Below are 27323 nucleotides of genomic sequence, written 5' to 3'. Positions count from 1 at the left end.
TCGCTCATTTTGCTTCTACAAAGTGCTGATTTTTAAAGAAGATTCAATCGCCTCTACAATTACAACAATTACAACTCCCCACAAAGAAATTCACGCTATTGCTGTTTTTATACCCACAGTTCTGTTTTTTTAGATATTTTTTATACTTTTTAGAAATTAATTTAAATAAAAACGTTTTCAATAAGATATGATGGTGTAGTGTATAAATAGTTTTGAACGTTAAAGAAATGCTCAAGAGCTGCGGGTGTGATGACGTCACGAGTATACTTCTGTTCCAATGCACAATACGTGCTGCGTGCTCGCGTTCTCGTCAAGTCCGATCTTCCTGTGTTCTTACCGAGAACAGACTTGACATCTCGTGAAATGAGAAACGGCCCTTATGTTGCTGTCCACTGAGCTGCTTTGGATTTTGACCCAAGTGTATCTAAACCAGTCAGTTGGTGGTGTTCCCTTGTTAGCACTGAGCGCCCTGCTCTCCTCCACCTCCATGTACAGACTGGTTACTATGCTGATGATACTCTTATCTACAGAGCCTAATGAATCCAGTTAGGTAGACATGGTTACAGGTGCATCTTGATGACAAATCAAATTTCTCTGCTTTTGTTTCGAATAGCCAAATTGGCGTCTTTGGGCCTGAGTCTATGAAAAACTGCTCAGCCATTCACTTCATTGGCAATGATTATGTAAAGAGCATTGGCGTTATCTTTGACCAGGACATGTCATTTAAATCATTTAGATATTTAACAGCTTTTGGGACCTCCCTCTCACAAACACTATCTTAAACTGTACACACTGTCACGGGTCAAAGCTGAAAAACTAGTCCATGCATTTATTTCAAGGCTGGACTGTTGTAATACAGGAAAGTCTACATAAAGGCAGTTAAAAGCCTTCAGCTGATCCAAAACATAAGAGTTCTAACGAAAATTAACATTTTCCTTTTTTTTTTTTGCTCACTTTGGTCCCATTAAAATAAAACCTTGGATATAAAGGCCAAAATAATCAAGTGTCATGTAGCAAAGATCTGATTGCTCCATGTTCCCAACAAAGCACTTTAGTGTGGCTGAACATCAATTTAAAGCAGTCAAGTTTCACTTCTTTTATTGCATAGTGTATTCGATTTCTCTCCCACTTTCTCTCCACTAATCTCTTTCAACCATGTTAAACTAATTGTAAAAAACAAACATTGCATAGCACAATAAACTGTAATAATGTCTAGAAAGAATATTCTATCGTTCTTTGGCTTATCAAAAGTACTGCATCTCCTTACAGCCGCACGTCTGTTTGAAGCCGTGCAGGGCAACCTGAAACTGCTGGAGTGGGTCGAACAACTTCCTCTATATTAAAAAAAAAAAAAAGTAGAAAAGATTTACACAAAGCAGCAAACCTGAGCATTTCCTAAGCAAAGTGGGAAAACAAAGCAGCAGAAAGTACAATAGGAGTTGTTTCACTGAGCGTAAGCAGATTAAAAACACACAACCTGAGAAATATAAATGCATCTCAGTCACTTTGGTTCAATATTTAAAAAACAAAACACAAAAAACAGCTGAGCAAGTTTGATGCTTTTTTTTCAGGTAAAAGGCAACGTGTGAATGCATTAAATTCAAGGTAGTCCGATCTAACAGGAGCAAAATGTGCAAAGTAGTAGCGCTCAGTCTTCCATCAGGGAGTGGTGGGTTCAAACTTATTAACTTTGTTAAAAAAAATAAACATTTACCAGGATAAAACTAATCGGAACACGCTCTTTCTCAGTAACTAAAAAAAGACTGTGGCTGGTGCCGAGCAGCTGCCGTACGCGACGCTTCCATCCGTCTCCTACGAGCGGACCAGTTTGAAGCCCTGCTCCGTGTCCAGCACCGCCGGAGGGAACCAGTTCAGCTTGATCCTCCTCAGGTAGCGCAGGCAGGAGCTGCAGACCCACAGCAGGTTGAGGCCGCCGCACCACAGCGCCAGCTGCACCACCGGGTAGGTCAGCCTGGGGAAGTACGCGCTCCAGTGGTTGGTGACGTCGCTGCCGCTGGGCAGATGCAGGCTGTAGTCGCTCCAGTGCTTGGAGACGCCGTAGGCGGCCGACACCGCCCTCCCCGTCCACCGCACGCTGCTGCCGGGGGTGCAGTTGTAGTCCACCCACAGCTCGGTGAAGTCCCCGAGCTGCGGGGGGTCCGGCGCCCGGCCCAGCGTGGCCCCCTGCACGGCCACGTACGCCCCCTCCACGCGCCGCACCTCCTTCACCCAGGGCAGGGAGTTCTCACAATCCAGCACCAGGATGAGGCGCGAGCAGAAGCTGCCGTTCTTCTCCCTCCACCAGTCCAGGAGCTGGTCCAGGCCGAGGGCGTCGCCACCTGATCCGGCACAAACCACACCCATCACAATTCTGACCTGTCAAAGAAACAAAAACAGACCCAGACGGCTTCAGCCCACCTGCCAGGGCCCACTCCCCGCTCCGGTGCGAGTGGCCGCTGTAGTAGATGACGTATGTGTCGTGGCGCGGCCCGTCCGCCGTGCGCAGCTCCAGGAAGGCCTTGATCTTGGCCTGCAGGGCCTCCAGGGTGACGCCGCTGGTGGAGTAGTCGCAGCCGAAGCTCTCGATCAGGTGGCAGGCGAAGAAGCGCTGCACGGCTCTCAGCATGCCTGTGGAGCGCTCGTTCAGCTGGCTCACCTGGTCAGGCGGCAGCAGCAGCGGCTGGCCGTCCGGACTTCAACACACACACACACACACACACACACACACACACACAGAACAGGGAGTTAGCCATGGAAGTGCAGCGGATCGCATCGGGACAATAAAGCGGCTCGGGTTGTTGTTTTTTCTGCAGCACCTGCAGAAGTTGGTGGGGATGACGACGGCGTAGCCCACGCAGGTTCCCCCCAGACTCTTGCCCAGCTCGTAGAAGAGGCCGTGGAACAGAGACTCCAGGGTGAGGACGAGCAGGACCGTGCTCATGAAGATGCCGCTGGTCTCCTGCCGGTGGAAATCAACATTAGTGGCTTTTTTAAAAAAAAACCTTTTCAGGCTACAGGCGTCACCTCTCTGTAATTCAACAGCAGACTTCTGATTCTGCAGGAAGTTAACGTGACAGAGCAGGACGACGCGGGGCAGAGGTGAGAAGCACCTGAAGCACACCTGATCGCTACAGCGTGCGGTTCTATCGACTTTCCTCTGACGGCGCTACATGGAGAACAGAGCCTCCCTACACGTCCAGCTGCTCTGGTTCTGGCCTCAGAGGCTTGAGAGAACATCAGCGGACAGGCGGCACCATGAAGACCCGAAGAACACGGCCGGGTTAGAAGATGCTGAGCTTCTGGTGGAGCTCGGTTCACTGCATCAGCTGGACGCAGGGAGAGGATGCCACATCTGTAGACCTGCAATGGTTGACTGTTGGGCTGACGTCGGCCAGAGAAGCTGCTAAGAGGCCCACGGTCGCTCTGGGTGAGCTGCGGAGACCACCAGCTCAGGTGGGAGAGAACCTGTTCACCAGGGAACTAGAAGTGGTGTGATCCAAGACTTAAACTCTGATGTTCCTTGCTGCTCTTCCACCAATCTGAGCTAGAACTGCTTTGCAATGAATAATTAATGTGTCCAGATGTGCAGCAGCAGTAGAGGCTGGGAGCTGTAACTAGAGGTTGGTCTGTCAAATAAATCTAATGTGTTTAAATATGTGAACCAGTTTAAAGGATCTGCAGAAATCTGTGCCGGCTTTCCTGCTGTCACTTCATTTTTATTTTCATATGACCTGATCGCTGCATTCCTTTCTCACCTGCCAGCTGACGGCAGCCACGGCGGCCGTGGACACCAGCGCGAAGGTCACCAGGCGCACGGAGATGAGGCAGAAGTGCCTCATGCCCTTGGAGGCCATGATCTTCTCCAGGCAGGAGTTGTCCGGACCCTGGGTCCAGCTCAGCCTCTGGCAGTCGCTCAGCTTGGTGTGGAAGCCCCACACGGTGACCACGAACACCACGTGGCAGACGGCCCAGAAGAGCGCGCACGCCACGAAGCCCGGGATCGCCAGGTACCAGCGCTCCGAGCGCGCGAACCTGCGGGCGGCCAGGGCGACGAAGGCCGCCTCCACCCCCAGCAGGGGCAGCAGCGACAGGCGGCGCCTCCAGGCGGCCGACACCAGGAAGGACCGCCAGCGCTCGGTGACGGAGAGGCCGCTGAAGTAGAAGTCCAGCAGAGGGTCGCAGAGCAGCTGGCCGAAGAAGCAGGTGAGCGCGAAGGGGTTGGTGGCGACGCTCAGCGACTTGAAGAAGAGATCCCCGGTGACCGCCGCGAAACAGGCGAGGTTGACGGGGGCCAGCAGCGCCTTGGTCCGCAGGGCGACCATGACCGCGGCGAGAGCCACGAGCAGCGCCATGACGCTGAGGGACTCGCCGACGAGCAGCGCCGTGCTGGCCGCGGAGAAGCCCACCAGCTCCAGGCGCTCCGCCGAGGTGAGGAAGGCGGGTCGGTAGCGGGCGGAGCCGAGCAGCCGCTCCAGCAGCGCCCACAGGGTCCGCAGGGCCACGCTGGCCAGCAGCAGGTAGTTGGCCGCGCGCTCCTTCACGTTGGCGTCCGGGTCGCGCGGGTTGAGCAGGCTGAGCAGCCCCAGCAGGAAGCCGAGCAGCAGGTGGAGGAGAGCCAGGCTGAGCCGCTCCTGCGCGAAGAAGTAGTAGAGCACGCACGCCGCCGCGAGGACGACCAGGGCCAGGACGAAGACGACGAGGAAGACGGACACGGCCGTGTCCTCCCAGCGCGCGTACAGACCCAGACACAGGCCCAGCAGCAGGTTCACGCCGGCCAGGTAGCCGAGCCACCGCACCGACGACCACATGCTCGCCTCCCCGTTGACCTCCTCCAGCCGGGTCATGGCTGCGTGGACGCAGTGGCTGATACAGTACTGAAGAAAACGGAGCATTTTGAAACGAAGCCCCCCTTCTCTAACCTGAACTTTAACCAATTAAACTTTAGTTAAAAGCCCGTTCAGTCATTTAAAGTCCCGCGAGACGCGGACTCCCGTGCGGCTGGAGGACTTGTTGAGGAGGTAGGACAGCAGCAGGAGCGGCTAACGCAGCCGTAAAGTTCACATTTTAGACCTCATGTCTCCTTTCAGCCGACGTCCGGCAAAGTCAGAGGAGCTCGCTGACACAACTCCGAGGAATTAGTCCAGAGGGCTGCGAGAAACATAGCAGTTTAAAAAGTTTGTCCCGTCAAAACTTCAGTCCGATGACCACCGCCATGATTGTTTCCTCTCTACGGCAGCCGCCGAGGGGTAAAAGAGAGAATGCGCGCATACGCCGACAGCGCTCCTCGACAGTGAAAGTCTTTGCGCGATCTTTTCACTTACTTGACAATAGTAAAGACTATGTAAACACAGAAAATTCGAAATTAGGGTACAGCTCAATAGCGGGATCGATTTAGATGTTTTTCCCAGTTGATTTTAAACTTCAGATACATTATTTGTGCGAATATAAACCCAATTTGATTTTAACTCACGATATTCATCCATTGGCTTCAGTGAGGCAGGGGAAGACGCATGGTGGGCTGCCATTCCATCACAGGACAACCAGCAAAACACAAAAATAATTGGAGAAGCCAGTGAACCTAAAACTCCTATTGTTTGGCTGTGGGAGGAGGATGGACAACCAGAGGAGGACCTACACATACACAGGGAGAACATGCAAACCCAATGCAGAAAGACATCTGGGGACTTTGCTGGGTCCCCTTTGCTGGGTCCCCTAAAAATGACTTCTAGCAAGTTGTAAACTAGACTTGTTATACCTTTCTTCCATCAATGCCAGATTTGTAGGATGTACCACCATCTGTCCCTCCTCCAGTTACTATGGACTTCTTCTCTGATTGATGCTTTCCATGTCTGACCTGCCAGTTTAGCTGAACCGCCATGTGTTGCTAGGTTTGTCATGACAAACTATTACATTTGTGCTGATTAAACTGTCTTTGCAATGTTCAAAGCTTGGTATATTGTTTTATAACCCCACCCTGCTTTAAAATTCTCAATACCCTGTCCGCAGTGTTGTTTGGTCTTCATGATGCTGTTTGTTCACCAACGTTATGTTAAACCTTTGAGGCCTTCACAGAACCGCTGGATTGTCACATAAAATTCCAATAAAGCATTTTTCTAGGCGTAACATGACTTTTTTTTTTTTGCTAAGCTTAAGGGGTGAAAATACTTTTGCAAGCCACTATAGCTGGTAAGAAGCCAGCCCGGTCACTATGTGCTGTGACAGGACGATTAAATTGAATAAATACCAACTAGGTCTGTATTTTTTTTCCCCTCATACTGACAATCCATCCGAGTTGGAACATTTTCATGAAGCCGTGAGCAGCTTTGCGAATTTACAAGTAAACACACAGAAACGCAACATAGTTTTTCAGTCATTTATAAAAGAGTAATACAACCATCCTACAAGCACACATCCTGTCGCACAGGGCATTCAAATTCAAACTCTTAAACCTTTTTCTTTCTTTTTTTTAAATCACGTATCGCTGAAAATGTTGACGATGCAAATAGGCCAAAAGAAGCACTGGAAGACACTTCACAAACAGAGTGAATATGTGCGCTCGCCGGTCGATATGGGTTTTCTGCTCACAATGATCTAGAAGGATATGGAGATGAAAACACTGCATTGCACACACAAAAAAAAAAACTTTTCTGTATGATAAAAATAAATCAGTTTGGCCAAAGAATCTTCACAGCGCTTTCCCCCGGGGAGGAGATTGAAAGCCTGTTGCCTAAAAAACACTTCTACTGGGAGAAATGGCGCTCACAACTTCTTCATTCATGTTCACAAACCCAACCATACTCACAGGACTGGGCCCCGAGCTAAACTCTTCTTGGACCCTTAACATTTGAGGGTGGGCGTAAAACAAAAAGGCCGAGTAGGCGGAAAAGCAGCGTGTGCTCACCGTGAGGTTTGGTGGAGGGTTTGTGATGCTGTGGGCCCGTTTCTCTACCAAAGGCCCCGGTGAACTTGGTAAGAGTGCATGGCATCAAAGGCTCTTTAAAAAACACCAGGAGACTTTAAATTGTCATCTGGTGAATTCTGCCAGAAAATCGATCTTTTAGCAGGATAATGACAGAACATACTGCATGGCGAAAGGATTCCCAGATCAACCTTCGTCGACGGCCGTCTCAGACCGAAACCTGATGGAAAACCTGTGAGCTGAGGAGCATCCGAGGAGCCAAGATCTCCTTCTGTCTGCTCCAACCTTGTGAAATGCTACAGGAGGAGAATGTGGCGGTCCCGTTAACACAGGAGGGACACAGAGGAACCTAAAACTGGGCCACCAATATTTTCGTTGCAGAAAAAAAAAATAATGTTGATTTTTGTCCCACTAAACGAATCTACTCAAAGTAAAATGTTGGTTTTCAGTGTGAGATTATGCTGCTGCAATAGCGGATTTTCTCTTAAGGCTTTTTTAGAAATCTTTGTAAGGGGTACCGACCCATTTGTCCCCATGTGCAGAAGTCAGTATCTTCCCATCTTACGTCACCTGTTGCTACTTCAAAGTGAACGGGACAAAAATATTTACATCTGTGCAAAGTTTTTGACTCGCGGGGAAACGTCAGAAAGCAAGGAGCTCAGGGCTGGATCGTTTAGGAGAGACCGATTGAACGTCGACGTTCCAGGAAAAAGTCAAACATGTGCAATGCTGCGATACCTCGTCAGCGGAGGGGGGGGGCAGGAGTCAGCAAAACATTTCGTCACAAAGATGAGAGGCGGCATTAGAAGTCGTACCTTGGTTGACAAGTAAACAGTCACAAATATACCCACTTAAAGTACCACATCTACTGTAGGCTCCTAAAAGTGTCTATAATGCTACAAATTACTGTAAAAGATGCAGAAATCATTCACCTGGATTCAAAATGGCATCGCCACACTTTACACTGGACAACAGCCACGTTTAATTAAGATCTTTGTTTTTTTTTAGGTTGGAAAACCACCTTTAGCTGCTGGACTGTGACAGAAGCAAGCGTTCCTCCGTCAGTCCCTTCAGTGCAAACGCAAACCTCTGGCAGACCGCTGGAGTTGCTGTTTTTTTTTTTGGCTTTTGTACAAGCAGCCTGCATCACTAGCTTATTCAAATAGAGACCGAGCGCAGAATGTAAAAGCCGGGTGATTTTTAATTACTGGGAGATGATGGAACGTTAAAAATCAAGGAGCGGGGGGGAGTTGGGGTAACTTCAGGGCATTCGCCTTCACAAAAAAAAAAAAACTTTATTAAAATATATCCATCTTAGTGTCAGTGTGTAGATATGAGAAACTAATCTGTAAACACTCTTTCCCACTGTGCAAACTGCATGTTTTAGTAGAGGGGGTGGGAAATGGGAGAAGAATGCAGCAGCAGGAGGGAAGGAGGTGGGCAGAGAAAGGCCCTGGGGGGAGGAGGGGGGGGGGGGGGGGATGCTGCATCAGCCTAACTCTGAAGAAGGATGGGATCCTCAAACTCATGAAATCCAGGCAGAGAGCTGCTCTGGCTCTCTCCAGAATCCGAATCGTACGGCGTGTCCGGCAGCTCGGCGAAGCCCCAGGCCAGCTGGTCGTCCTCGTAGTCGGAGCGCAGCGCCTGCGGCGGCGCGTTGCCGCACTCCTCCTCCTCGTTGGAGTTAAAGTCCTGGGGGATGTAGAGCATCTCCGGGTAGTTGCGTGACACCAGGTCGCTGGTGGTGGCCACGGACACTTTCCGGAAGGCGATCAGGTGCATGTGGGAGTACTTGACGTACTTGTAGCGCTTGAAGCCCAGCGACTCCACCGCCACCCGCCAGCTGCGCATCATGAGGGCGTGGCGGTTCTGGTGCGAGGAGTCGGGGGTGATGATGAGCAGCAGGCCGTGCAGCTCCAGCAGTTCGTGGGCCTTCTTGCAGCAGATCCAGCGCTGGTATGGCGAGGGGAAGTAGGAGAGGAGCAGGGAGAAGACGGCCACGTGGAACAGCTGAGCCGGCAGAGCGTCGATGGGGCTGTGGAGGTGGCGGAGGAAGGCCTCGACTGCGTCGCCGGCCAGCTGGAGCGGCTGCTGGAGCTGTAGGTTGAGGAAGTCACATTTGTAGACACTCTGAAAACGAGCAGAAATCAGAACAGGCTGCGGGTTAGATCCAACCGGCAGTCGCTGAGGTTCACACTGTGACAGGTGCAGAATAGGAAGTCCTTGCTGTTTCGCTTCCTGCTGAACTGGAGCCTTAAAAGCAGCTAACCACAAGGCTGATGCCTCCTCTGCATGAGTCATTACTGCTGTTTTTGCTTTGTAATGCAAGCGCTCGGCAGCCCAGCAGGAACGCCTTATACGGTGATTTAAAAAACGTACACCTACTGAAAGAATCAGAAAGAAGACGATGCTCATACCTCAACCGCAGGCACTATGTCAATACCGACAGTCAGAAATTCATCAAACTTCAGGAAAGGGTTGAAACAGCTTCCCACGTCCAGAAGGCGAATCTTTCCCAGCGGAGATACTGAACTGTAGGGGGAAAAAAGGTTTAAGAAGCATAAGCAGGAAGAGATATTGTCCAACCTTATGTAACGCTGAAGCAAGACATGTCCAAATAATTTTGCCACTTTATTTACAGAGTGCTGAGATTAAAATATTTTTGTAGACACCAAAACAAAGAAATCCCTCTGCAAACGGTCATTTCTTTCTCGATTTACTGAAGAACGTTCTACGATTATTGTCAGCCCTGGCAAAGTCAGCTAAAAAGGTTTCAGGATTTTTACAGACATCTGGTGTCATTTTAGCGTGTCGCCAGAGGGGGCGGTGTTGTGCACATGCATGGGAGAAGAGGAAAAGCATCTGCCGCTGTGGCTACTCAGGTCTTTTGTCTAGAGGCGTAAAGTCTTCTTAGGTAAAAAAGTTATAAATATTGAAGTTAGTCCCTGTTCTCTTGCTAAAGCATCGATTACGGCGGAGATTCAAAGTAGCCAGGTGAACAAAAGCGTGAAGCGCGTCATGCGCACGCCCAGAGGATTCGACCCGAATCACTCTCTCATGAACTGACTAATGGAGACTATAGAGGATAACTCATTTTAAATGTCATGCAATTGTATGGGAAAGAAAAATAAATATTTAACTTCAAAACTTGCACTATGCACCTTTTAAAAGCTGAAAAGGCCTTGTTACAAGCCCCTCTTGCAGATAGGACATCACTTAATCTTCTTCACAGGGTTAGCATACAGAGGGATCTTCCACCAATCCTATGTGAACAATCTAACGAGATCTTCCAGACTCATGGCTCCTCAAATATGCAGAACCATTCCTGCTCATAAGTTTTGGGATCATTTTTTTTTAGGAAAGACCCGAGGACGGCCCAGTTCCAGTCCAGAGCAGCAGAGCTACAATAAACAGCTAAAACAGAAGCTAACCGCTAAGCTAACCGGATACATAAACACTAGAAGTGCGCATTTATTGAGCTAATAAATATTTTTCTGTTTAAATTTAGACTTGTGTAACATCTGTTATTACTGTGTCTTTTTTATCATGCAAGAAGTAATATCTGCTTCGAGAATCGGCCCAAGGGGGGGGGGGGGGGGGGGGCAGCAAGAAGAACGGCAGAACATACCAGGGATGGGTTAGATCTCTATTTTTAGTCATCGTGAGGTTCAGAGCATTTTGTTTGACTTCTGACCAACTAACAAAGCCTGCTCGAACAGTAAACCTTTTATTCAATCTCTTCATTTTAAGAGTTTGAATGAAATGTTAAAGGCTAAATTATTCACTGCAAAAAGAGAACTAAAAGTAAATAAAATGTTCTTCAAATGAATATTTGTCCTTGACTTGAGTAGGCAAGTGTCAACGATCTGCCAATGGAATAGGATATTTGCACTTAAAATAGGAACAACTCATCTCCGTCATCTTATTTCAAGTGCAGGATGTCTAATTATCTTATATTAAGGGTCAAAGTACTCGTTCCACTGGCAGATCATCTCATTTCCCTGCTCAAATCAAGGACAAATACAGTCATTTCAGGAAAACCTTACTTTTAGATCGGTTTTTGCAGTGTTTTAGAGGTTAGACTATGACACGATGCTGGATTTGTACAAGATGCATTTATTCAAATACTTTTTACATAGTTTTTACCAGTAAACGCAGCCAGAAACGTAAATACAGAATAAATTCAGAGCTACTGTTATTGAGATGCATTGACTCCTGTGTCCAAAAAACCCCTCTTCATTCAAAGCGGGAGCTTCTCTGTCGAGGTATACATTTGTAAATGCGAGTAAAACCCAATGACTAAGACGTTTGCTGTGCATTTATTTCTCCACCTACCTGGGGGTGGGGCTGAGTACCTGGCCGCTCAGACCCAAGGCAAGCGCAGCACTCTTTTCATCCTTTTCCAACAGCCGCTTCATTCCGCCATCCAGGAAATACTCCTGACAGACACTGAGGAAGTGCAATCAAAAAAAAAATAAAAATAAATCAGCAAGTCAGAACCTCCCAGCGGCACAAAACACGCAGCTCCTGGAGGTGCGGCTAGTTTCAAACTAAAGCGGGGAGCCGATTAAAGGCCACACCTGCGGCACCATTCGATCCGGCCTTCTCCTTCGCACTTTTTGGTCCAGTGGTTGTCGGCGAGGTTCTTCATGGCGAGGGCGTACTCGCTGAGCGTCTGCTCGTCCTCGCAGTGCTCGCGCCAGATCTTGTCGAAGTCGCCCACTGAAAGAAAGGCAGACATCACCAACAACCAACGCAGACCTTTTAAAAAAAAGACGTTCAGATCCCCAGAACGCCTTCCAAAAACTCTCCTAAAAAGGAGCAAACATTTACGAGACACTCGTCTTTTCTGCTCATCCACTTAGCCTCCAGCTTTCAGCATGACTGTTTCTTCAAAAGGCCGTCTAAAGATAACTGAGCTACGCCGTTAAACGTATTCATCTTTAAAAGAAACCACCACATTACTGTAATAACAATATTCCCCGCAGGGCTTCCCCACTGGAAGACCTAAAGAGCTTGAGGCAACAGCAAACATGCTGACAGAGGGAGAAATCCCATGACCGGGGACAATCTGATTTTCAAGAAAAGGGACAACAAGACGAGCGATGGTAAACAGCAGCGCTCTGGAAACGACCGCTGTGATTCGATGCCAAGCCCTCTGGATCACGCTTTACTTATTAACCAATCATGAGATCTGCAAGCAGGGGGATTTTTTTTTTTTTTTAAAGCTACTTGACTCACAGACAGCCTGACTTCTTCTTAAAAACATCAAGCTGATCTAAACTCTTTTAAAAAGCAATTTATGAAAAAAAACAACCCTGAACTGCTTGCATAGTTCAGCAGACAGCTGGTGCAGGAGAATGTGGCCAGATTCCTGCTCCAAGTTCGCCGGCTAACTACATTCTCTAAGCACTCCTTGCTTTCTTTCTGCTTTGAGATTTGGGAGCAGTAAAAAAAAAAAATAAAAAAAAAAAAAAAAAAAAAAAGAAATAAAACAAACACGTTTTTGATTCAAAGGTCGTCAAAAAATAAATAAAACAACAGCAACCAATGTAGCCGGAGCTCATCTAATCTGTGATGTTTGCGGCTTTTCAACCGGAAAATCATAAGCAATCCTGGATGTTCTGCAAGCTGCTGCTGTCTGACTAAAAGTCTTCCTCTCATCTGCTTGACATAAGATTTTCCATCTGCCATTTTGATCTTTTTTAATCAGGGTTTTTTTTTTTTTTTTGTCTGCTTCTCACTCACACAGTCTCCTGGAAGGACGACGCATTCCCCAGAGAGTTAAAAACGAGTCGGTGAAACAACAGCGGCTCAAAGTGTGAGAGAGTTTGAAAACAGGACCGCTTTCAAACTGCTACAATTCGAGAAGACGGCGAGCTTTTGGGGCGTGCAGAAGTCATTAGTCAGTGCTGATGGGATGGAGGAGGGTTTTTCCACACTTCCCATTTTTTTTTTTATTGAAACAGAGGGTTTTGTTAAGAGGACAGCCGCTGGTTACATAGAAAGCCATTGCGTTCGCACTCTTTCTGTACACGACAACTACGAGATGTTGAACAACAGCATTCAGCTGGAAGTGAAAGCTTTTGTTTTAAGATCAGACGCAGAGATCCAGCCCCCCGAGTCAGCAAGTGTAGGCGTGCCTCGCAAAACTATTCCAGTTTCCTCCCTGCTTTTTTTTGTTACACTTTGTTACATTAACAGAAGCACAAACCTCAAAGTATTATTATGACTGAACTGAAGGCTTCAGACGTTTGCTTGCCGACGTTTGTGAACACGGCGTAAAAACGAATACTGAGTTTTCTTCCTGACTTCACAACACCTACGGTGAGGCAAAGAAGCAGTGGCATCATGCTGCGCCCCTCCGTCGACAGAGGCAGGGAAGCTGGTCATGGATAAATACGGGGTAATACTGGAAGAAAACCTGTCAGACGCTGCAAAAGACGTGAGACCGGGGTATTGGTTCCCCTGCTGGGCAAACGATGAGCCTAAACATACAGCCAGAGGTACAACAGGTGGGCAAAAGTTAGTAGAGAGCGATCCGGGAGTCATTCAATTTGTGTTGGTCTCTCACATCAAATCCAAAAGGTTTAACCGCTACAGTCACGAGTATGAACCCCTATTTTTTGTTGTGAGTGCGTTTTAAATCATGTATGGAGGTCCTATGGAGGCAAATCTGTAAACGGCAGCTTTGATGTAATGAGGGATTTGCAGGCTTTCTGCATGCGGGGCAAGTCCGACTCGTTTATCTAATCCGGGTTCACTCATTCCACCTGATCAGGTGGAATGAGCAAGAAGAATAATCATGATGTTTGCATGAAGCACAGACCCCTTCAAAAGCAGAGTGTTTCACCCCTTCCTTGGCAAATGGTGTGTCAGTAAAATGGCACACTGACACACAACAAGCCCCCCCGAATCTAGAAAAGCTTCGTGCAGATTGTGGCCTCAGATGCACATCTGGATCTGTGAGGCCTGGTGGATTTGAAATCTTCATAAACAAATAAACAAAAGTGCTCTGGTTGTGATAATCACACCGGCGTTTGCTCGGTCAACATGCTTATCTTTTATTGGCACCTAGGAGTCATTCATCTTGGCCCTTTTAATACATTTCATGAGTAATCCATTACAGTTCGTTTGGATTAGATTAGCACTCTTTAAATGACGTATTTATAGCGAGTCAGCATATTTATACCGAGACATTACCTCTTTTTTGGTGCAACACTTTAAAGAGATTTAAAAGGGCCTTGTTTGTGGAGAGCAACCCCTCGCCGTGTGTCGGCTGCGGTTTACCTCAACAAGCTAGCGAGGCTAACAGCGCCGGCAGCTTTACAATATGTCAGCTGGCTCAACTACAGAAGATATTTTAGAGTTTAAACTCAATAGCCATCCTTCGGCGTTAGCGGCGACACAGCGAGCCAGACAGAGCCTCTTACCCTCTCTGTATTTTCTGCGCAGTTTCCTGTGGACGTTTTTAACCACCCCGGACAGCGTCTCCTGCACCTGCTTGCAAGGTGCTTCGCTGGGAATGGGCACGCAGAGCCTCCCCTGGAGGTTCTCCGTCTCCCCTGTCTCGGCGTCGTCCCTGGGGTTCATGGCTCGGCTCCTCCGACGCTGCCTCGGAAAGACGCTTCCCCCTCCCTCCACTTTCTCCAGCCTGCAACCTGACCCCGGCCAGGCAGCCAAGCAACCAACAACGCGAGAGCCGATTGGCCGGCTGTGACAACTGCGCTCCAGAAGTGACAGCGCGTCGTCCAATCACAGAGCTTCAGAGTCGCGCCGCAGACTGACGGTATGTCGTGGAGCGTTCAAGTGCATCTGTAAATACCACTATTTTACTGACCCAAGGCCCAAGCCAGACGAAACAACATAAATCATTTATAGGATTACACATTTCGTCTCATTATCTTACACTTTTCTGGTCGTAAGTAAATTCGAATACATATTTCCGCTTGGATTCAGATAATTGGACGAAAAGCTTCTTGTAAAATTAGCATTTTCCTTGATTTACTTTGGTAAATGAATCACGGGGACCTACTTAAAAAACAGTCTTGCTCCAAAACAAGTCCAGACAAGTTTTTAAACACTGCCCCAGTCAGATGATCTTTCTCAGCCCGGCCAGTGACTGACTGGACTTAATGGACTTAACTTTTATTAGGGCTATAAAGTCTTTTTCATGAGATAACAACAAACTTTAATGCATTTTATTAGGATGTAATGGCGCAACATAAACTAGTGCATAATTATGGGAAGGGGCAGAATGTAAAAGAGGTGTAGTTTTAAAAGTAATTTTTGAGCAAAATCGGTTCTCTTTTACTCACATACACCAAAGTAAAATCCAGAGCAACCAATTGTCTTCTGAAGACACCAACTGAAAGTAAATAAATAAAATCCACCTGAGTGTCATTTAACGTCGTTATAAGCCCATCTGTCCTGTGAAGGCCTCAGATGTTTGATAGAAAACATTAGGGAACAAACGGCATCAATCGTGGAAACTGAGGAACACAGGAGGCAGGCAGGAGTAACGCTGTGGAGAAATTTAATGTAGGGTTAGATTATAAAACAAAATCTAAAAGTTTGAAAGTCTTACAGAGCACTGTTAAAGCCAATGGGACACAGAAAGAGATGGGCACAACTGAAGACCAAGACATGACCATTCTCTCAAACTTTCTGGGCAAAGGGGCAATTCTTCAGAGAAGTCAGGAAGACATATTTGCTATCAGGACAATATTACTTTTGCACTTCGTAAATCTGGTTTTAGCGATTGAGAAGAAAGAAGAATGCCCTTGTTGAAAGAAAGCCACAAGAAGTCCAATTTGTAGTTTGCCTCAAGCCATTCAGGAGACACAGCAAACATGTAAAAGGGTGCTCTGGTCAGATCAGATCAGACAAGTGCAAGTGACCAAAAAGCTGAACTTTTTGGTCACTTGCACTCTTGTACAAAGAACTCTGATTCAGCCTGAGCACACCGTCCCCATAGTAGTGGGACACAGGGACACCGAAGATGGTCAGAGTTAAAGGGGACCTGGATGAAGTCAAATACAGAGCAATCCTGAACAAAAAGCTTGTTAGAGTTGCAAAAGGTTAGAGATTTGGGTGGAGGTTTCCCTTCCACCAGCACAACAACCCTAAACATACAGCCAGAGTTACAATGGCACGCTTTATAAATGCATAATAATGTGCTGAAATGACCAAGTCAAAGCCTGGAGCTAAATCAAATAGGGAATCTGTGGCAAATGTTATTTAATTGCATTGAAAAGTGGTCCTAATTTGATATCTATTTAGATTTTAATTGGTAAAAAAATATTCAAAACCATGTCAAAGGTTTCTATATCTGTCTAATAATCCGTTCAAATAGAAGAAAAGGCCTCAGATTTCATCTTTTAAGAACAAACAGTCCAGCATTAAGCCTGATGCCAAGTCAGTTTCAAGACACCTTCATGCATCTGACCAAACATTTGTCAGTGAGCCAGGCTAACAACGGCACAAACTAGTCCCTGCTCTTAGTCCAATCTGCATGTGAACTTAGAGCTGCAGAATGGCACGCCTCTGCAGCTTTAAAAGCTGCGTCACCAGCTTTGGACTGAGAAAGCTCTTCCCATGTAGAGCGTAACGTCTCCAACTCCAGGAACTGAAGTTCAGTTGTTGTTTTTTTTTTTTCTAACCTCTTTTTTTTATTATTATTTACGATGTCCTGGATGACTGAGACTCTCCACCAGCACATGCTACATTTCTTTGACTTCACACTTATGCAATACTTTATGCTAAAATCCCCCAGGTTTGTCCTTTTTTGACGGTGAGAAAATGTGAAAAAAATTATGTTGGACAAAAGCCAAATGAATAAGAGTGAATAAGAATAAATTAGGAAAACAGCATGATGTTAGTATGACTTTTAATGTATTATTTATCCATGTTAAACACTTTATAACATTATTTTAGTATGAAATGATAATATTGAAACATGTTATAGAAAGAGAAATTCCTTAATTTAAAGCTTCAAAATCTGGTATCATCTGTGTATTCATTAATGGATGAAACAAAAATGTTAAAACTGAAGTTAGATGCCTAGAAGTTCATAAGAAAGTTGGCAACTTTTTTCCTACCTTTCCTGAAAATGGGCATCACCGATAAGAACAGGGTTGGATTAAAACAAAATGTTTTTTTGAACAGAAAAAAAAAACACATAGATAAGATATAGAAAACCAATTTTCCATTTTATTCCACATTTAAACGTGATTTTGTGCATATAGGCAGGACGACTGTTGCTGTGTTTGAAAATGTCAGCAGTCATACATTCTTTTCAAATCCCCCGACGGCTTGAAAGTATTCCTCACCCTCAAAATAACTCTGCGCATGATGGGTGCAATGCTGTTTATATGGCCGTGCATCTGGCCTCTGAATCCAAGCCGGTTCTTCCTCGGACAAAGCAGTCACAATCCCACATTGTTTACGGTAAACTGAACAAAGATGGCCCGTTGATTCCTTATTTTTTATCGGTTGACATCAATATATGTGTACTTTTTCATGGCTCTACGTGAAGCCTTTCATGGTTGTGTTAAAAATGGTTGTGTTAGTATTAATTATGCATTCTGTAAAAAGAAACACCACATTACTTGTTGTGTAATAGTGAAATACTTTTTGTTGTTAGCTTTTATCTACCGTCTGGCAGTATTGTGTGCTTTAATATATCTGTCTGCGCTTGGCTGCTGTTCACTGAGCTGTTAACATCGTAGTTATCAGAATAGGTGCAGGGTTCAGCCACTGCGCTCTGATTTTATGTGCGCCACCTGAATCACTAATACATTTTTATAATTTTTTTTTATTAAAGAGTCACTTCAAATGACTAAACAAAGTATTTAAGTATTGCACAACAGCCCATCACCTCTCCACCACCATGCTTGGCAGGTTTGTGCTGACATGCTGTGTTTGGATCCTACCAGTGCATTATGGCCAAACGTCTCAGCTGTCATCTTATCTATCTGAAAGACGTTGCTCCAGATGTCTTTCATTCATTTTGTTATGCAATTTTTGGTTCATTAAAATGCAATTTTGCAAACCTAACCTATGCTGCCATGTTGATTTTAGAGATTATCTCATGATCTGTAATATTTACCCTCCTGGGTCTATTTTTCTGTGTGTAATTTCTCTCAGCATTGCATCGTCTCACCTTGGGATATATTTGTTAAAACATCTGGTACCGGAAAGACTGCCAGCAGTCTTAATTGGTTTTCAGCTTTTGAGTGATGTTGGCGTGAGACATCTTGTCAAAGGGCTTGTTTGGAAATGACCTTTCAGTGTTTCCCAAATGGACGGTGCAGAAACACCTGTTGCTGTGGGATCACCGATGATGGATTTCCTTTCTGGGATAGTGTTGACACATACCTGCATGCACAAGACCAGCAAACCTCCAGCACCCCTGCTTTTTCCACACCTCCCTGATGAATTTTTCCAAAGTAAGCCCAGCAAGACTTGCGGTGGAGCATTTGAGAGCACTAATGTGCAAGTCTTTTCAATTGGATTTTGGTATGGATCATGGATTGGTTATTCTAATAAACAATGCTTTGATTCAAACCATTCCTTTGTAGCTTTGGCTGTGTATTCAGGGCCTTTTTCCTGCTTTAAGCTGAACATTCACCCCAGTCTCAAGTCTTTTGCAGAATCTAACTACGTCTTTTTCCAAAATTGCCTTTATAATTAACAAGGGTGGTGTTTTTAAGATGGTATACAGCTTTAGCTGTCCACCTTACATAACATTTAGGCCAGATACGACAATAATCAACTTCTCTGACCAGGACATCTGCTATGACAAGTTTGCTGTGTCCCCTGAATGACTGATTAATAAGTCTAAATGAGCCATCTATGGGCTTTCTTTTTGTTGCGCTTCCTTAAAAGGCCAGATTTGTAGAGAGCGTGGTTTAAAGTTTTCCAAAGGGTACTTTGGACCTCTTGGCTGCTACTCCCCTCCAACCTTTACAATATACCGTATAATCAGTACAGAAAAACAATTCCACAAATATATTCATCAATTAAGTCATTTATTATCATTATTATGACGAAAACACAAGCGTTTCATCGTTTTTATTTTATTTTCAGAAGCTCATTCCATAACTGATTAATAATCCACAACGACAATCTGCTTGGATCAGACTACGTCTTGTCAACAGAAAATCATACAGGTAATTGTTTATACTCTTGACAACAGAGTCTAAACATCCTCCCATAGGGAAAATACATTCTTTTTATTCTCATATGCATCACAAATAAGGTTTAATGCCCAGGAGTCTCTTTAAAACAGACTTAAAATGGCCTTCCACAGTGTCTTTCAGTCTTTTTTACTTGTTTCTGAACAATTGGCTCTCTCCTTGACAGCACAGCCAAATGACTGATATCAAGTAAAGCAAGAAGCAGGCAAGGAAATCATAATGGTATGCCACGACTGTAAATATCACTATCAAGGAGGCGTAGAGCAATGTTTTGGAGGCATTGCTGCAAGAAAACAAGTCTTTCCACCTCCACTCATTTGGGTTAATGCTCTCCTGTGGGTCAGATGTTGCCTCAGCGGCTGTTTTCATGCCCTCCTGGATCTCTGGAGGGCTGCCATGTTGTGGTTCTTCATCCACAGCTTCACAGATTGACGGCATGGACCTCGGTGGTACTTTGCCCCTGCTTATAGAGGGCCTTTTGAGAGCTTTGAATCCCGCATCTCTGATCTTGTCTTTCTGGATCTGTGCTGGTGCACCAGAAGCCCTCAGGCAGTGCACGTACAACAGCAGCTCTTCGTCAGAGTCCGAGTCTCCCGAAGCGCTGTCAGGGTCGTCCGCCGAATCGCACATACCTCCTTCGGAAGTAGAGCGCTCGGTGTCTGCGTTTGATGGGTCACCCGTGGCATCCTTGCTGCTTTGAACTCCTGTATCATCGGACTGAAGGGTATCGGTCTGGATGCACGCCTGTTGCCTCTCACTTGTGTCGGCGTTGGGAGCCCTGCCCACTAGAGCGGGCAAACCATCTCCGACCTTGTTTTGACTAAAGTCTGACCCCAGTTCAGCCTCTCTGTTTCGCATGGCCATGTCTGAGTCTGCATCTATAATTACGATCTCACCTCCTTCGCTAACATGGAATATGTCTTGAAAATCTGCATTCTTCTGCTCTCCATTCTCATTGATCAGCTGTGCCAGATCATCCTGCTTCATGTCTATTTCCATCTTTTCCCTTTCATCTTCGACACTTGACTTGTCTGCACTGACTGACTGTAACTCTGTTACATTCTGCAGTTCTGTTCCTTCTTGACCGTCCATTTTTTCTACTTCAGTGCTTTCTGTTCTCTCTGTCTTCATGACATTAACCTGCTTGCATTTCTGCCCAATGCACCCCTGGTTCTCCAACACCTCTGCATCGTCTACCTTGATATCTGTCCGTTCTTCTACTTTCTCATCTGTTTCATTGGCCTCTGTCTTTAAATTTAGCAGCTCACCCTCTTTTGATAAAACACTGTCTTCCTCCTCTTCGACCATCGTTTCCCAGTTTTTCCCCTCAACAACGTCTATTAAAAGGAAATCCTCATCTTGTTTTAAGAAAGAGGAGTCCGTCTCACACTGCCCTTTCTTTTCCAGAACATTTTGACCAGTGGCGGTTCCAGACATGTCAGCATGACATTGACAGCTACTCCTAACCTCATTCATGATGGACTGAGCTACCTCATACATTGCCTTGATACGGCCAAAGTTGCTTTCGTTACCTGTTTCTGAGGCAAAAACATCTTTGTTCTCCATATTTCTGTCCTCGTCAGTTTCCAAAGACACATCTAACGATGTCAGATCCGTTCTTTCTGGTTTGCAAATATAGACCAGACTATTAAGGCAACCTTCACTCTCAGTTTGGTTGGAATCTAATTCGTCAAATACCTGTAAAAAATTGTCTTCCACGAAAGTCGTGTCAGTCTTCCTACTTTCATCGTCCTTGTTGACATCGGGGCACTCACAGTTTATCTCCCCATTGACCAGTTGTTCGGCTCCCTCGACAACATGCCCTGGCATAATCTGAACAGGTCTGGGACACGCTTTACTTTCGTCCTGTGCTAGTGTTTCATCTACATTAGCTGTTATGATGGAGGGATTTTGCTCTGATGACTGACACTGTGGTGGTTTAGCTACTTCATAGGCCATAATTTCCTTCTGTGCGTCTGTCTGGGAGTTGACACTCTCGGGTGGAACGCTGTCTTCCAAAAGACATTGCTGACCTGGAGATGTGTCAGTACTGCTCTGATCTGGCTGGTTCTGGTTCTTTTCCATCTCAGTTGGATTCTGTACAATGTCTGCACACCTTGGGGTCTTATCCACTGTCTCGTTCCCTTCAGAGGTTGGACTGATCAGGTTGACAGCTAAGCATTCAACGTTTGACCCCTGAGTGTCGGTCAGATTTGCCTGCACTTTGCCCATGCTACTTCTAGTGTTAATTGGAACAATGTCACAGGCCTGTCTGCTTTCACAGGGAAGATTAAAGTCTCTAGTATTTAAAGCGTTGTTTTCACCTGCCCCCCTCTGAAACGCTTGATGGTACAGCGGGGCAACCACTGAGCCAAGTGGGAAACTGGGGTTCCGGCTAATGAGGCTTTCACCGTTCGGTGTCGCTGAGTTGTTAGTGCATGCTAAAGTCATGCATGTGTCCTGATTTGTGGTGACAATCTCGCCGACGTTTTGCTGCTCAGCTGGAGTGGGCTCACGGGCTGAAAGCAGGGGGTTGTTTGAGATATCTGAAGCACTCTCACCTCGCGCTAATACGAGCAGGTCAGATTTCATTTGCTTGGTGGACGTGTGGTCATGTGCGGGATTATGCAGAGGTGTGCTGCACGCTTCGAGGGCTTCAAAAACAACCTGAGGACATTGTGACTGAATTTTCCCCTCATCAAATGGCTGCAGGCCGACAACACGATCTCCTGGGATTGCTTTACAGGTTGCCTGTTTGGTTTCGGAGGTTCCTTTGTCCGTGCAAGCATCATCCCCTCCATCGTCTCTCTGGGCATAGTAGTCCCTCAGCCTGGCCATCCGTGCGGCTTTTCTTTGCCTTCTTCTGCTGCCGTTCTGTTTGTTCTCAACCTGTCCATCAACAGGGATACATTCATTTTAGATTGCTTAAACATACACACAGCGCCTTGCAAAAAAAAAAGAAAAAAAAAAGATGTGAACATCTTGACATTTTGTCGCATTACAACCACAAATCTCCATATGTATCTGCAAAAGCAATAGATTTTTGGTGGAGATTCACCTGCCCTAAACATTCAGACAGAGACACAATAGAATGGCTTTGGATCAACAGCAAATTCACGTTAGCCTGGCCACGCCAAAGTCCAGACCTAAATCCATTTTAGAATCTGTAGCACAACTCACAGTCCTGCTCCTTCACATTTGTCACGGCTTGGTCTACACTACGCAAAGGAAAAGCCTGAAATGTCAGTTTTTTTATATGTGGAAAGCTGGCAGAGACGTACCGCCAAAGTGTTGCCACAGAGGTCTGAATACAAATGCGTGCAAAACATTTCAGGTTTGGCTTTGCAAAGAAAATCAAAGCCTTAGTGCCAAATTCCCCGATATTTTACCATTACGCATTACCCTGTGGGGTGTGATCACATAAAATCCCGTTGAAATACACTCAAGCTTTAATTTTAACATGAAAAGAAATGACAGAGTAGGATTGGTGCTCCTCGGCACTGCAGGTTGTAAGAAAAGAGTTTGTTGCTGCACGTCAGAGGGAAGTTAGCAGCCACGAGACACCGATGAAGTGCTAACATCAGGTACAAAGTGTCCCTCTGGTTCATTATGTAACGCTGGTGTCCCTTAAGCTGCTGCAGCCCCGTCACGTGATGTTCCCACAGAAAGAGCAGCCGGGGTCAGGTTAAGTTTTCTGTTCTTCATGGGCTCCTAAAAATACTTCTCGCCTCTTTAGTTTAGAGGTGTATGTGCTTTCAGGCTGTGCAAAAATGGCAATTAGAAAAAAAAAAAAATTCTGCTCACCGACAACGTCTGACCCTCTCCGTTTGAAGTCGCCGATTGACCTTCAGAGATTCTCTTGGCGGTCGAAGCGCCCACCTCCAGTGCCCGCACAGACTCATCTGGAGAACAGAGACATTTTGTTCTGTCACTCTACCGGCTCAAACATTGGCTTCCACTTTTAGGACATCGTCCTTATTTCTCTCTGGGCAAAATGAAGATTCACCTGTTGACATATTTTCCTGTGTTGAAGCTGGCTTTGATGAAATGCTTTCCACAGTGGAGACACTCTGACTGCGGATCAATCAAACGCAGTCAATTTCAGACCAGTTTCTCCCTTCCGCTTCATGTTTTTTTCGTTTTGAAAATATCACCAATCGACACAACGGGTGGGCGTGAGGATCAATAGATTGAGCTTTTACATAATGTTGTCGTCGCCTATTCGTTTTAGCTTCCCCTCGGAGGCCAGACGGTGAGGATATTTTTATCATCTGTGTCAAACTTGAGCAAAAGGTGGAGCCCAAATGATTCCCAGCTAAGGACTTCTACATTGTGAAGATTGATGATTGTTTTTCAAGCCAATCACTCTAACAAAATACTCACTAAAACAACAGCAGTTTGTAGTAGAATAACTTGGCTACTCATCCTCAATTTCTAAAATGAAAGAAATATCCAACAACACACTAAAGATAAATAAAACTTTCTTGAAATTAGTATATTTTTCCTTGATTTGAGCAACTAAATAAGACTACTTATTATATTTACCCCCAAAATAAGATAATTAGATATTCTGCACTTAAAATAAGATGATGGAGATGAATTGTTTTTATTTTAAATGCAAAAATCTTATTCTATTGGCAAATAGTATTATTTACCTGCCCAAATCAAGGAAAAATACAATAATTTCAAAAATGTTTTACTTACTTCTACTTTTTTCCCTTTATGCAGTGAATGTGCAGTTAGAGTGATTAAATAATGTGAATTTCATTAAAAGTAGAGCTCCTCTTCTTGCCAAACGAATCGCTGCGCGGCCCTTACCTGGCGGCCTTCAGGCAGCTTTTCTTGTTTGCGCTTTCCCTCTGCGGCTTCTCCGTTCCCTCTCTCATTCCGCGCTGGCAGGAGACCACGTAGTTCCTGTCGGTATTGTTAGCCCAGAATGTCCCCGCCGGCGTTTCGTACCGCAGACAAAAGTCCACCCTGACTCCCTGATCCCCCAGCGGCGGCACCAAGGTGAGCTTAAACGAGAAGCTGTCCGTCACGCCGTCGCTCGAGCCGGGGACGTACTCTGCCAGGAGGTCAAAGTGGGTGACCCACCGGTCCAAGGAGGTTCTGATGAAGACCGACTTGTTGTAGGAGATGTTGAGAACGCGGATCACTCCTTTAAGTATCGTGGTCCCCGGGAGCAACCCGATTGTTTCCAGCTCAACTTTCTGATCCAACACTTTGGCGCGCACGTCTTTGGGTGACAGCGGCAGGGAGAAAGTTAACGGCGAGAGGTGGTATTCCACTAAATCTTTACCCTCGCCGTCTGCCGAGTCATGGCCTGGCAGTTTTGGTACGTCCCACAAAGCAAACTCCTTCACTTGCACCAGACTGAGGCCTTTGGCGTCGGCGAACGACACCCTCCGGGAGCCGCAGAGAGGGGGCTCGGGATCTGAGTCTTCATCCGAGACCGAGCTCCTTCTGGATGGGATGGGAGAAGATTTGGGTCTGAAGCCGACGATCAGGTCGCCTTCGTCTTCATCGGGGTCCAAGCCGCTGAGGCCTGGCACTTCTAGGTAGTTGCAGGCCTCGGAAGGTCTTAGCCGCCCTGCAAACTCCATGAAGCTCCCCCAGCGAGTGTCGGTGGGAAACTGCACGGCTTCTGCTCCTGGCAGCTGACATTCAGCGAGCTCTGACTTAACAGATGGAGTCCAGTTACAGATGACATTGTTGCTAGGGCCAGCCCTATAAATAGGCCGGAAGGGACATGAAATATGTACAGTAGTCTGAGCTCAGAAGTTTGACCTGTTGGCCATTTCTTTCCTTCAGTCTGAGGGAACTCGCAAGTATAAACCGCTTTTAGTCGTATCTTTTTGTAAGACATCCCCCATCACTGAGGTTTTAGGGGTTTTCTTCTTGTGTAGCTGTGCTAATTGCTCCCAGGGGAGTTCAATGTTAGCGTTAGATTTTTTTACTTTACATTTTTAGGGTTTAAAGCTGTGGAAACTTTAATTTCACAGGGTTTTACGACTGCAAAATTATTTGTTTTTTCTCCAATAAATTTCTCTAATAAATATTATTAGATGTTAGGATGGCCATTTTCTCCCAGAAGACAGCATTGTTGACCTCTGGCTTGAACTGAAATTGTAACTTAGAGACGCAGATGTTCTCCCAGTACAACAGGGCTGTCATGCAACCAAGACACATTGATAGTTACAGTAATAAACAGTATTATTATTATTATTATTGTTATTATTATTATTATTTACTCTCCTGATGATGTGGATGTCATTAAGTCAGTCACTCTCCCAGTACTCTAAAACCTTTAGCATTAAACAAGATGCTGCTGTTTGATTCTATAAAATGTAAATACATCATCAACTATCAATCAATCAATCAATCAATCAATCAATCAATCAATCAATCAATCAATCAATCAATCAATTTTATTTGTCAACTGCAATTTGCATTGCAATCGAAAATTCAGTTTCAGTACAACCGTCCATCCAACTAGTTGCATGTTTTTTCAGAATGATTACTTTTACTAAGAAAAATAGCTTTTCAAACCAACCTGGTCCCATGTGAAAACTTACTTGCCCCCTAAACCTAACAAGTGGTTGTGCAACTCTTGCCATAAGTATTTGTTCTGCCCTCCCATAAGCTCATCTGGGACCCTGGTCAACACCCAGGATGCCCACTCAGCAGTTTACCTCCTTGTGGACCACTGGAGACATTTCCCCACCAGATGACGCAGAGCACCTCACCTCCTAACTGCATCGACCCCCCCTACCAACTGAGCTGCCTTCACCTTACAGGACAGCTCAGCCGTATATTCACACATCACCGTAGCACCTTCTTATTTCTTGTTCCTGTCCTTCCTTCCTCAGAGAACCGGAGCACCCAGAACACCCGTTACAGTAAACTTCGTAAACTGAATTATTCGCCGTGTCTCTCTGCATGTGGGCCAGATAACCAATTCAGATCGTGACAGCGAGTAACCTTTGTTAGTTTCTCTCAACCACATCTCTGTTAGCATGTCAATACAAATGTCTTCATGGCCTCTTTGTTCATGTTTCTACTTTTCAGCACTGGTTTGACTGCAACCGGATGCAACGATGCAGATTCTTTTTTGTTTCTGGCTGAAAGTTTTGAAAGGATTTGGCCAGATGGGGGTTAAGGGCACGCTGAATCCACCAGACATTTAAAAGTGCAGCTCTGTGAAGGACCAGGGAAGACTTAAAAAGGAGTACAGTACGTAAATACTTTGTGGATATTTGCTGGCAGTACAACCCCCGCGGCGGCAGCCCTGCAAAGATGATCCAGAGTTATGAAAGTTACCGAACGATTCAGCGTCTACACCTGCATTTATTCATTGCTGAAAACTAAAACTAATTTTTTAGTCTTCATGGATGTGCTTGATGTGTTGTTTTAAAGGAGAGCAAAAACTTTGACCAATCTGTTTTTATAGAGCCTCTTTTGCTCTTTTCCTAGTTTTCAAAAAGTGCTACTACGCCTCGATAAAGGCTTGTTATCCCAGGAACACTGAAATCAGGGGAAACTATTATTTGCAAACACATTTATTAGTGCAAATCAATCGGCTGCAGCAAAAAAAAGTATATCAGCACTCTCTTTTTTTTTTTATCAGATTAAACATCAAGTGATGCTAAATTAAAATGATTAGCCCAGTGTGTAAAAAAGTAACATTCCCCCCAGCTTTTCCCATGTGAAGAATCAGCCTCTATCCCTGCTGTCATGTTCAGTGAGTGATGCAGCGACTCCTCCCCCCTCAGGTAGACTCCATCAGATATCTCCTTCCTTCACTCCTATCCTGCTTCACTTGGAGACACCCTCTCTGTCTGGCAGCTCTGACTTCAGATAATAAAGGTAGGTCCCTCTTTTTAATACTCACACAAACAAAAGAGCTCAGAAGTTTTGCTCAGTCTTGGGGTCTAACGAAAAGTCAGCAGGGATAAGGACATGAAATGTTGCTCCAGCTCATGCGTGTGCAGCAGTGAGGGGAAAAAAAAAAAAAGCAGCCAGCAAAAGTTCATCATCTTCATGCCGTGTCGAATAACGACGTGAGCGGTAAAGTGATCAGATTAGTACCACGCATCAATATTTAGCTGTCCGTGTGAAGTCAAAGGTTTGTAAATGTATTGAACAAGTTAACATTTGCGCGTTATGTGCAAACACAGTTACCTGATACTTACAGATGGACTCTC

At 45.6% G+C, this 27323-nt stretch overlaps 3 protein-coding genes across 3 annotated transcripts; all 3 read right to left on the bottom strand.

Moving 5' to 3' along the window:
* Positions 1-1081: 1081 nt before the first annotated feature.
* Positions 1082-5263, bottom strand: tmem168b (transmembrane protein 168b). The gene is made up of 4 exons (XM_012867410.3): positions 3756-5263; positions 2817-2959; positions 2419-2693; positions 1082-2339 (listed from the first exon to the last, which is right to left on the bottom strand). Exons 1-4 carry the CDS (start codon positions 4890-4892, stop codon positions 1813-1815), a joined length of 2082 nt encoding a protein of 693 aa, XP_012722864.2. The 5' UTR covers positions 4893-5263; the 3' UTR covers positions 1082-1812.
* A 1096-nt stretch (positions 5264-6359) lies between these two features.
* Positions 6360-14688, bottom strand: bmt2 (base methyltransferase of 25S rRNA 2 homolog). The gene is made up of 5 exons (XM_012867447.3): positions 14353-14688; positions 11500-11641; positions 11255-11368; positions 9337-9451; positions 6360-9049 (listed from the first exon to the last, which is right to left on the bottom strand). Exons 1-5 carry the CDS (start codon positions 14510-14512, stop codon positions 8414-8416), a joined length of 1167 nt encoding a protein of 388 aa, XP_012722901.2. The 5' UTR covers positions 14513-14688; the 3' UTR covers positions 6360-8413.
* A 4246-nt stretch (positions 14689-18934) lies between these two features.
* On the bottom strand, positions 18935-24768 carry ppp1r3ab (protein phosphatase 1, regulatory subunit 3Ab). Its single transcript, XM_021319055.2, has 4 exons — positions 23938-24768; positions 23126-23193; positions 22924-23021; positions 18935-22008 (listed from the first exon to the last, which is right to left on the bottom strand). Exons 1-4 carry the CDS (start codon positions 24720-24722, stop codon positions 19249-19251), a joined length of 3711 nt encoding a protein of 1236 aa, XP_021174730.2. The 5' UTR covers positions 24723-24768; the 3' UTR covers positions 18935-19248.
* Positions 24769-27323: the final 2555 nt, after the last annotated feature.

This window comes from Fundulus heteroclitus, chromosome 2 (assembly GCF_011125445.2).
Source record: "Fundulus heteroclitus isolate FHET01 chromosome 2, MU-UCD_Fhet_4.1, whole genome shotgun sequence".
NCBI lineage: Eukaryota > Metazoa > Chordata > Actinopteri > Cyprinodontiformes > Fundulidae > Fundulus > Fundulus heteroclitus.
This window is presented reverse-complemented; position numbering and strand designations above follow the sequence as displayed.

Coding starts and splice junctions, on each gene's coding strand:
- ppp1r3ab (XM_021319055.2), bottom strand. CDS start 24,722: ATGGAGTTTGCAGGGCGGCTAAGACCTTCCGAGGCCTGCAACTACCTA. Junction 23,022..23,125: donor ACAGGAAAATATGTCAACAG/GTGAATCTTCAT, acceptor TCTGTTCTCCAG/ATGAGTCTGTGCGGGCACTG. Junction 22,009..22,923: donor GAGAGGGTCAGACGTTGTCG/GTGAGCAGAATT, acceptor GTTGATGGACAG/GTTGAGAACAAACAGAACGG.
- tmem168b (XM_012867410.3), bottom strand. CDS start 4,892: ATGCTCCGTTTTCTTCAGTACTGTATCAGCCACTGCGTCCACGCAGCC. Junction 2,960..3,755: donor TGGCTGCCGTCAGCTGGCAG/GTGAGAAAGGAA, acceptor TTCCACCGGCAG/GAGACCAGCGGCATCTTCAT. Junction 2,694..2,816: donor ATCCCCACCAACTTCTGCAG/GTGCTGCAGAAA, acceptor TGTGTGTTGAAG/TCCGGACGGCCAGCCGCTGC.
- bmt2 (XM_012867447.3), bottom strand. CDS start 14,512: ATGAACCCCAGGGACGACGCCGAGACAGGGGAGACGGAGAACCTCCAG. Junction 9,452..11,254: donor GTACTCAGCCCCACCCCCAG/GTAGGTGGAGAA, acceptor TTCCCCCTACAG/TTCAGTATCTCCGCTGGGAA. Junction 9,050..9,336: donor ACATAGTGCCTGCGGTTGAG/GTATGAGCATCG, acceptor GCTCGTTTTCAG/AGTGTCTACAAATGTGACTT.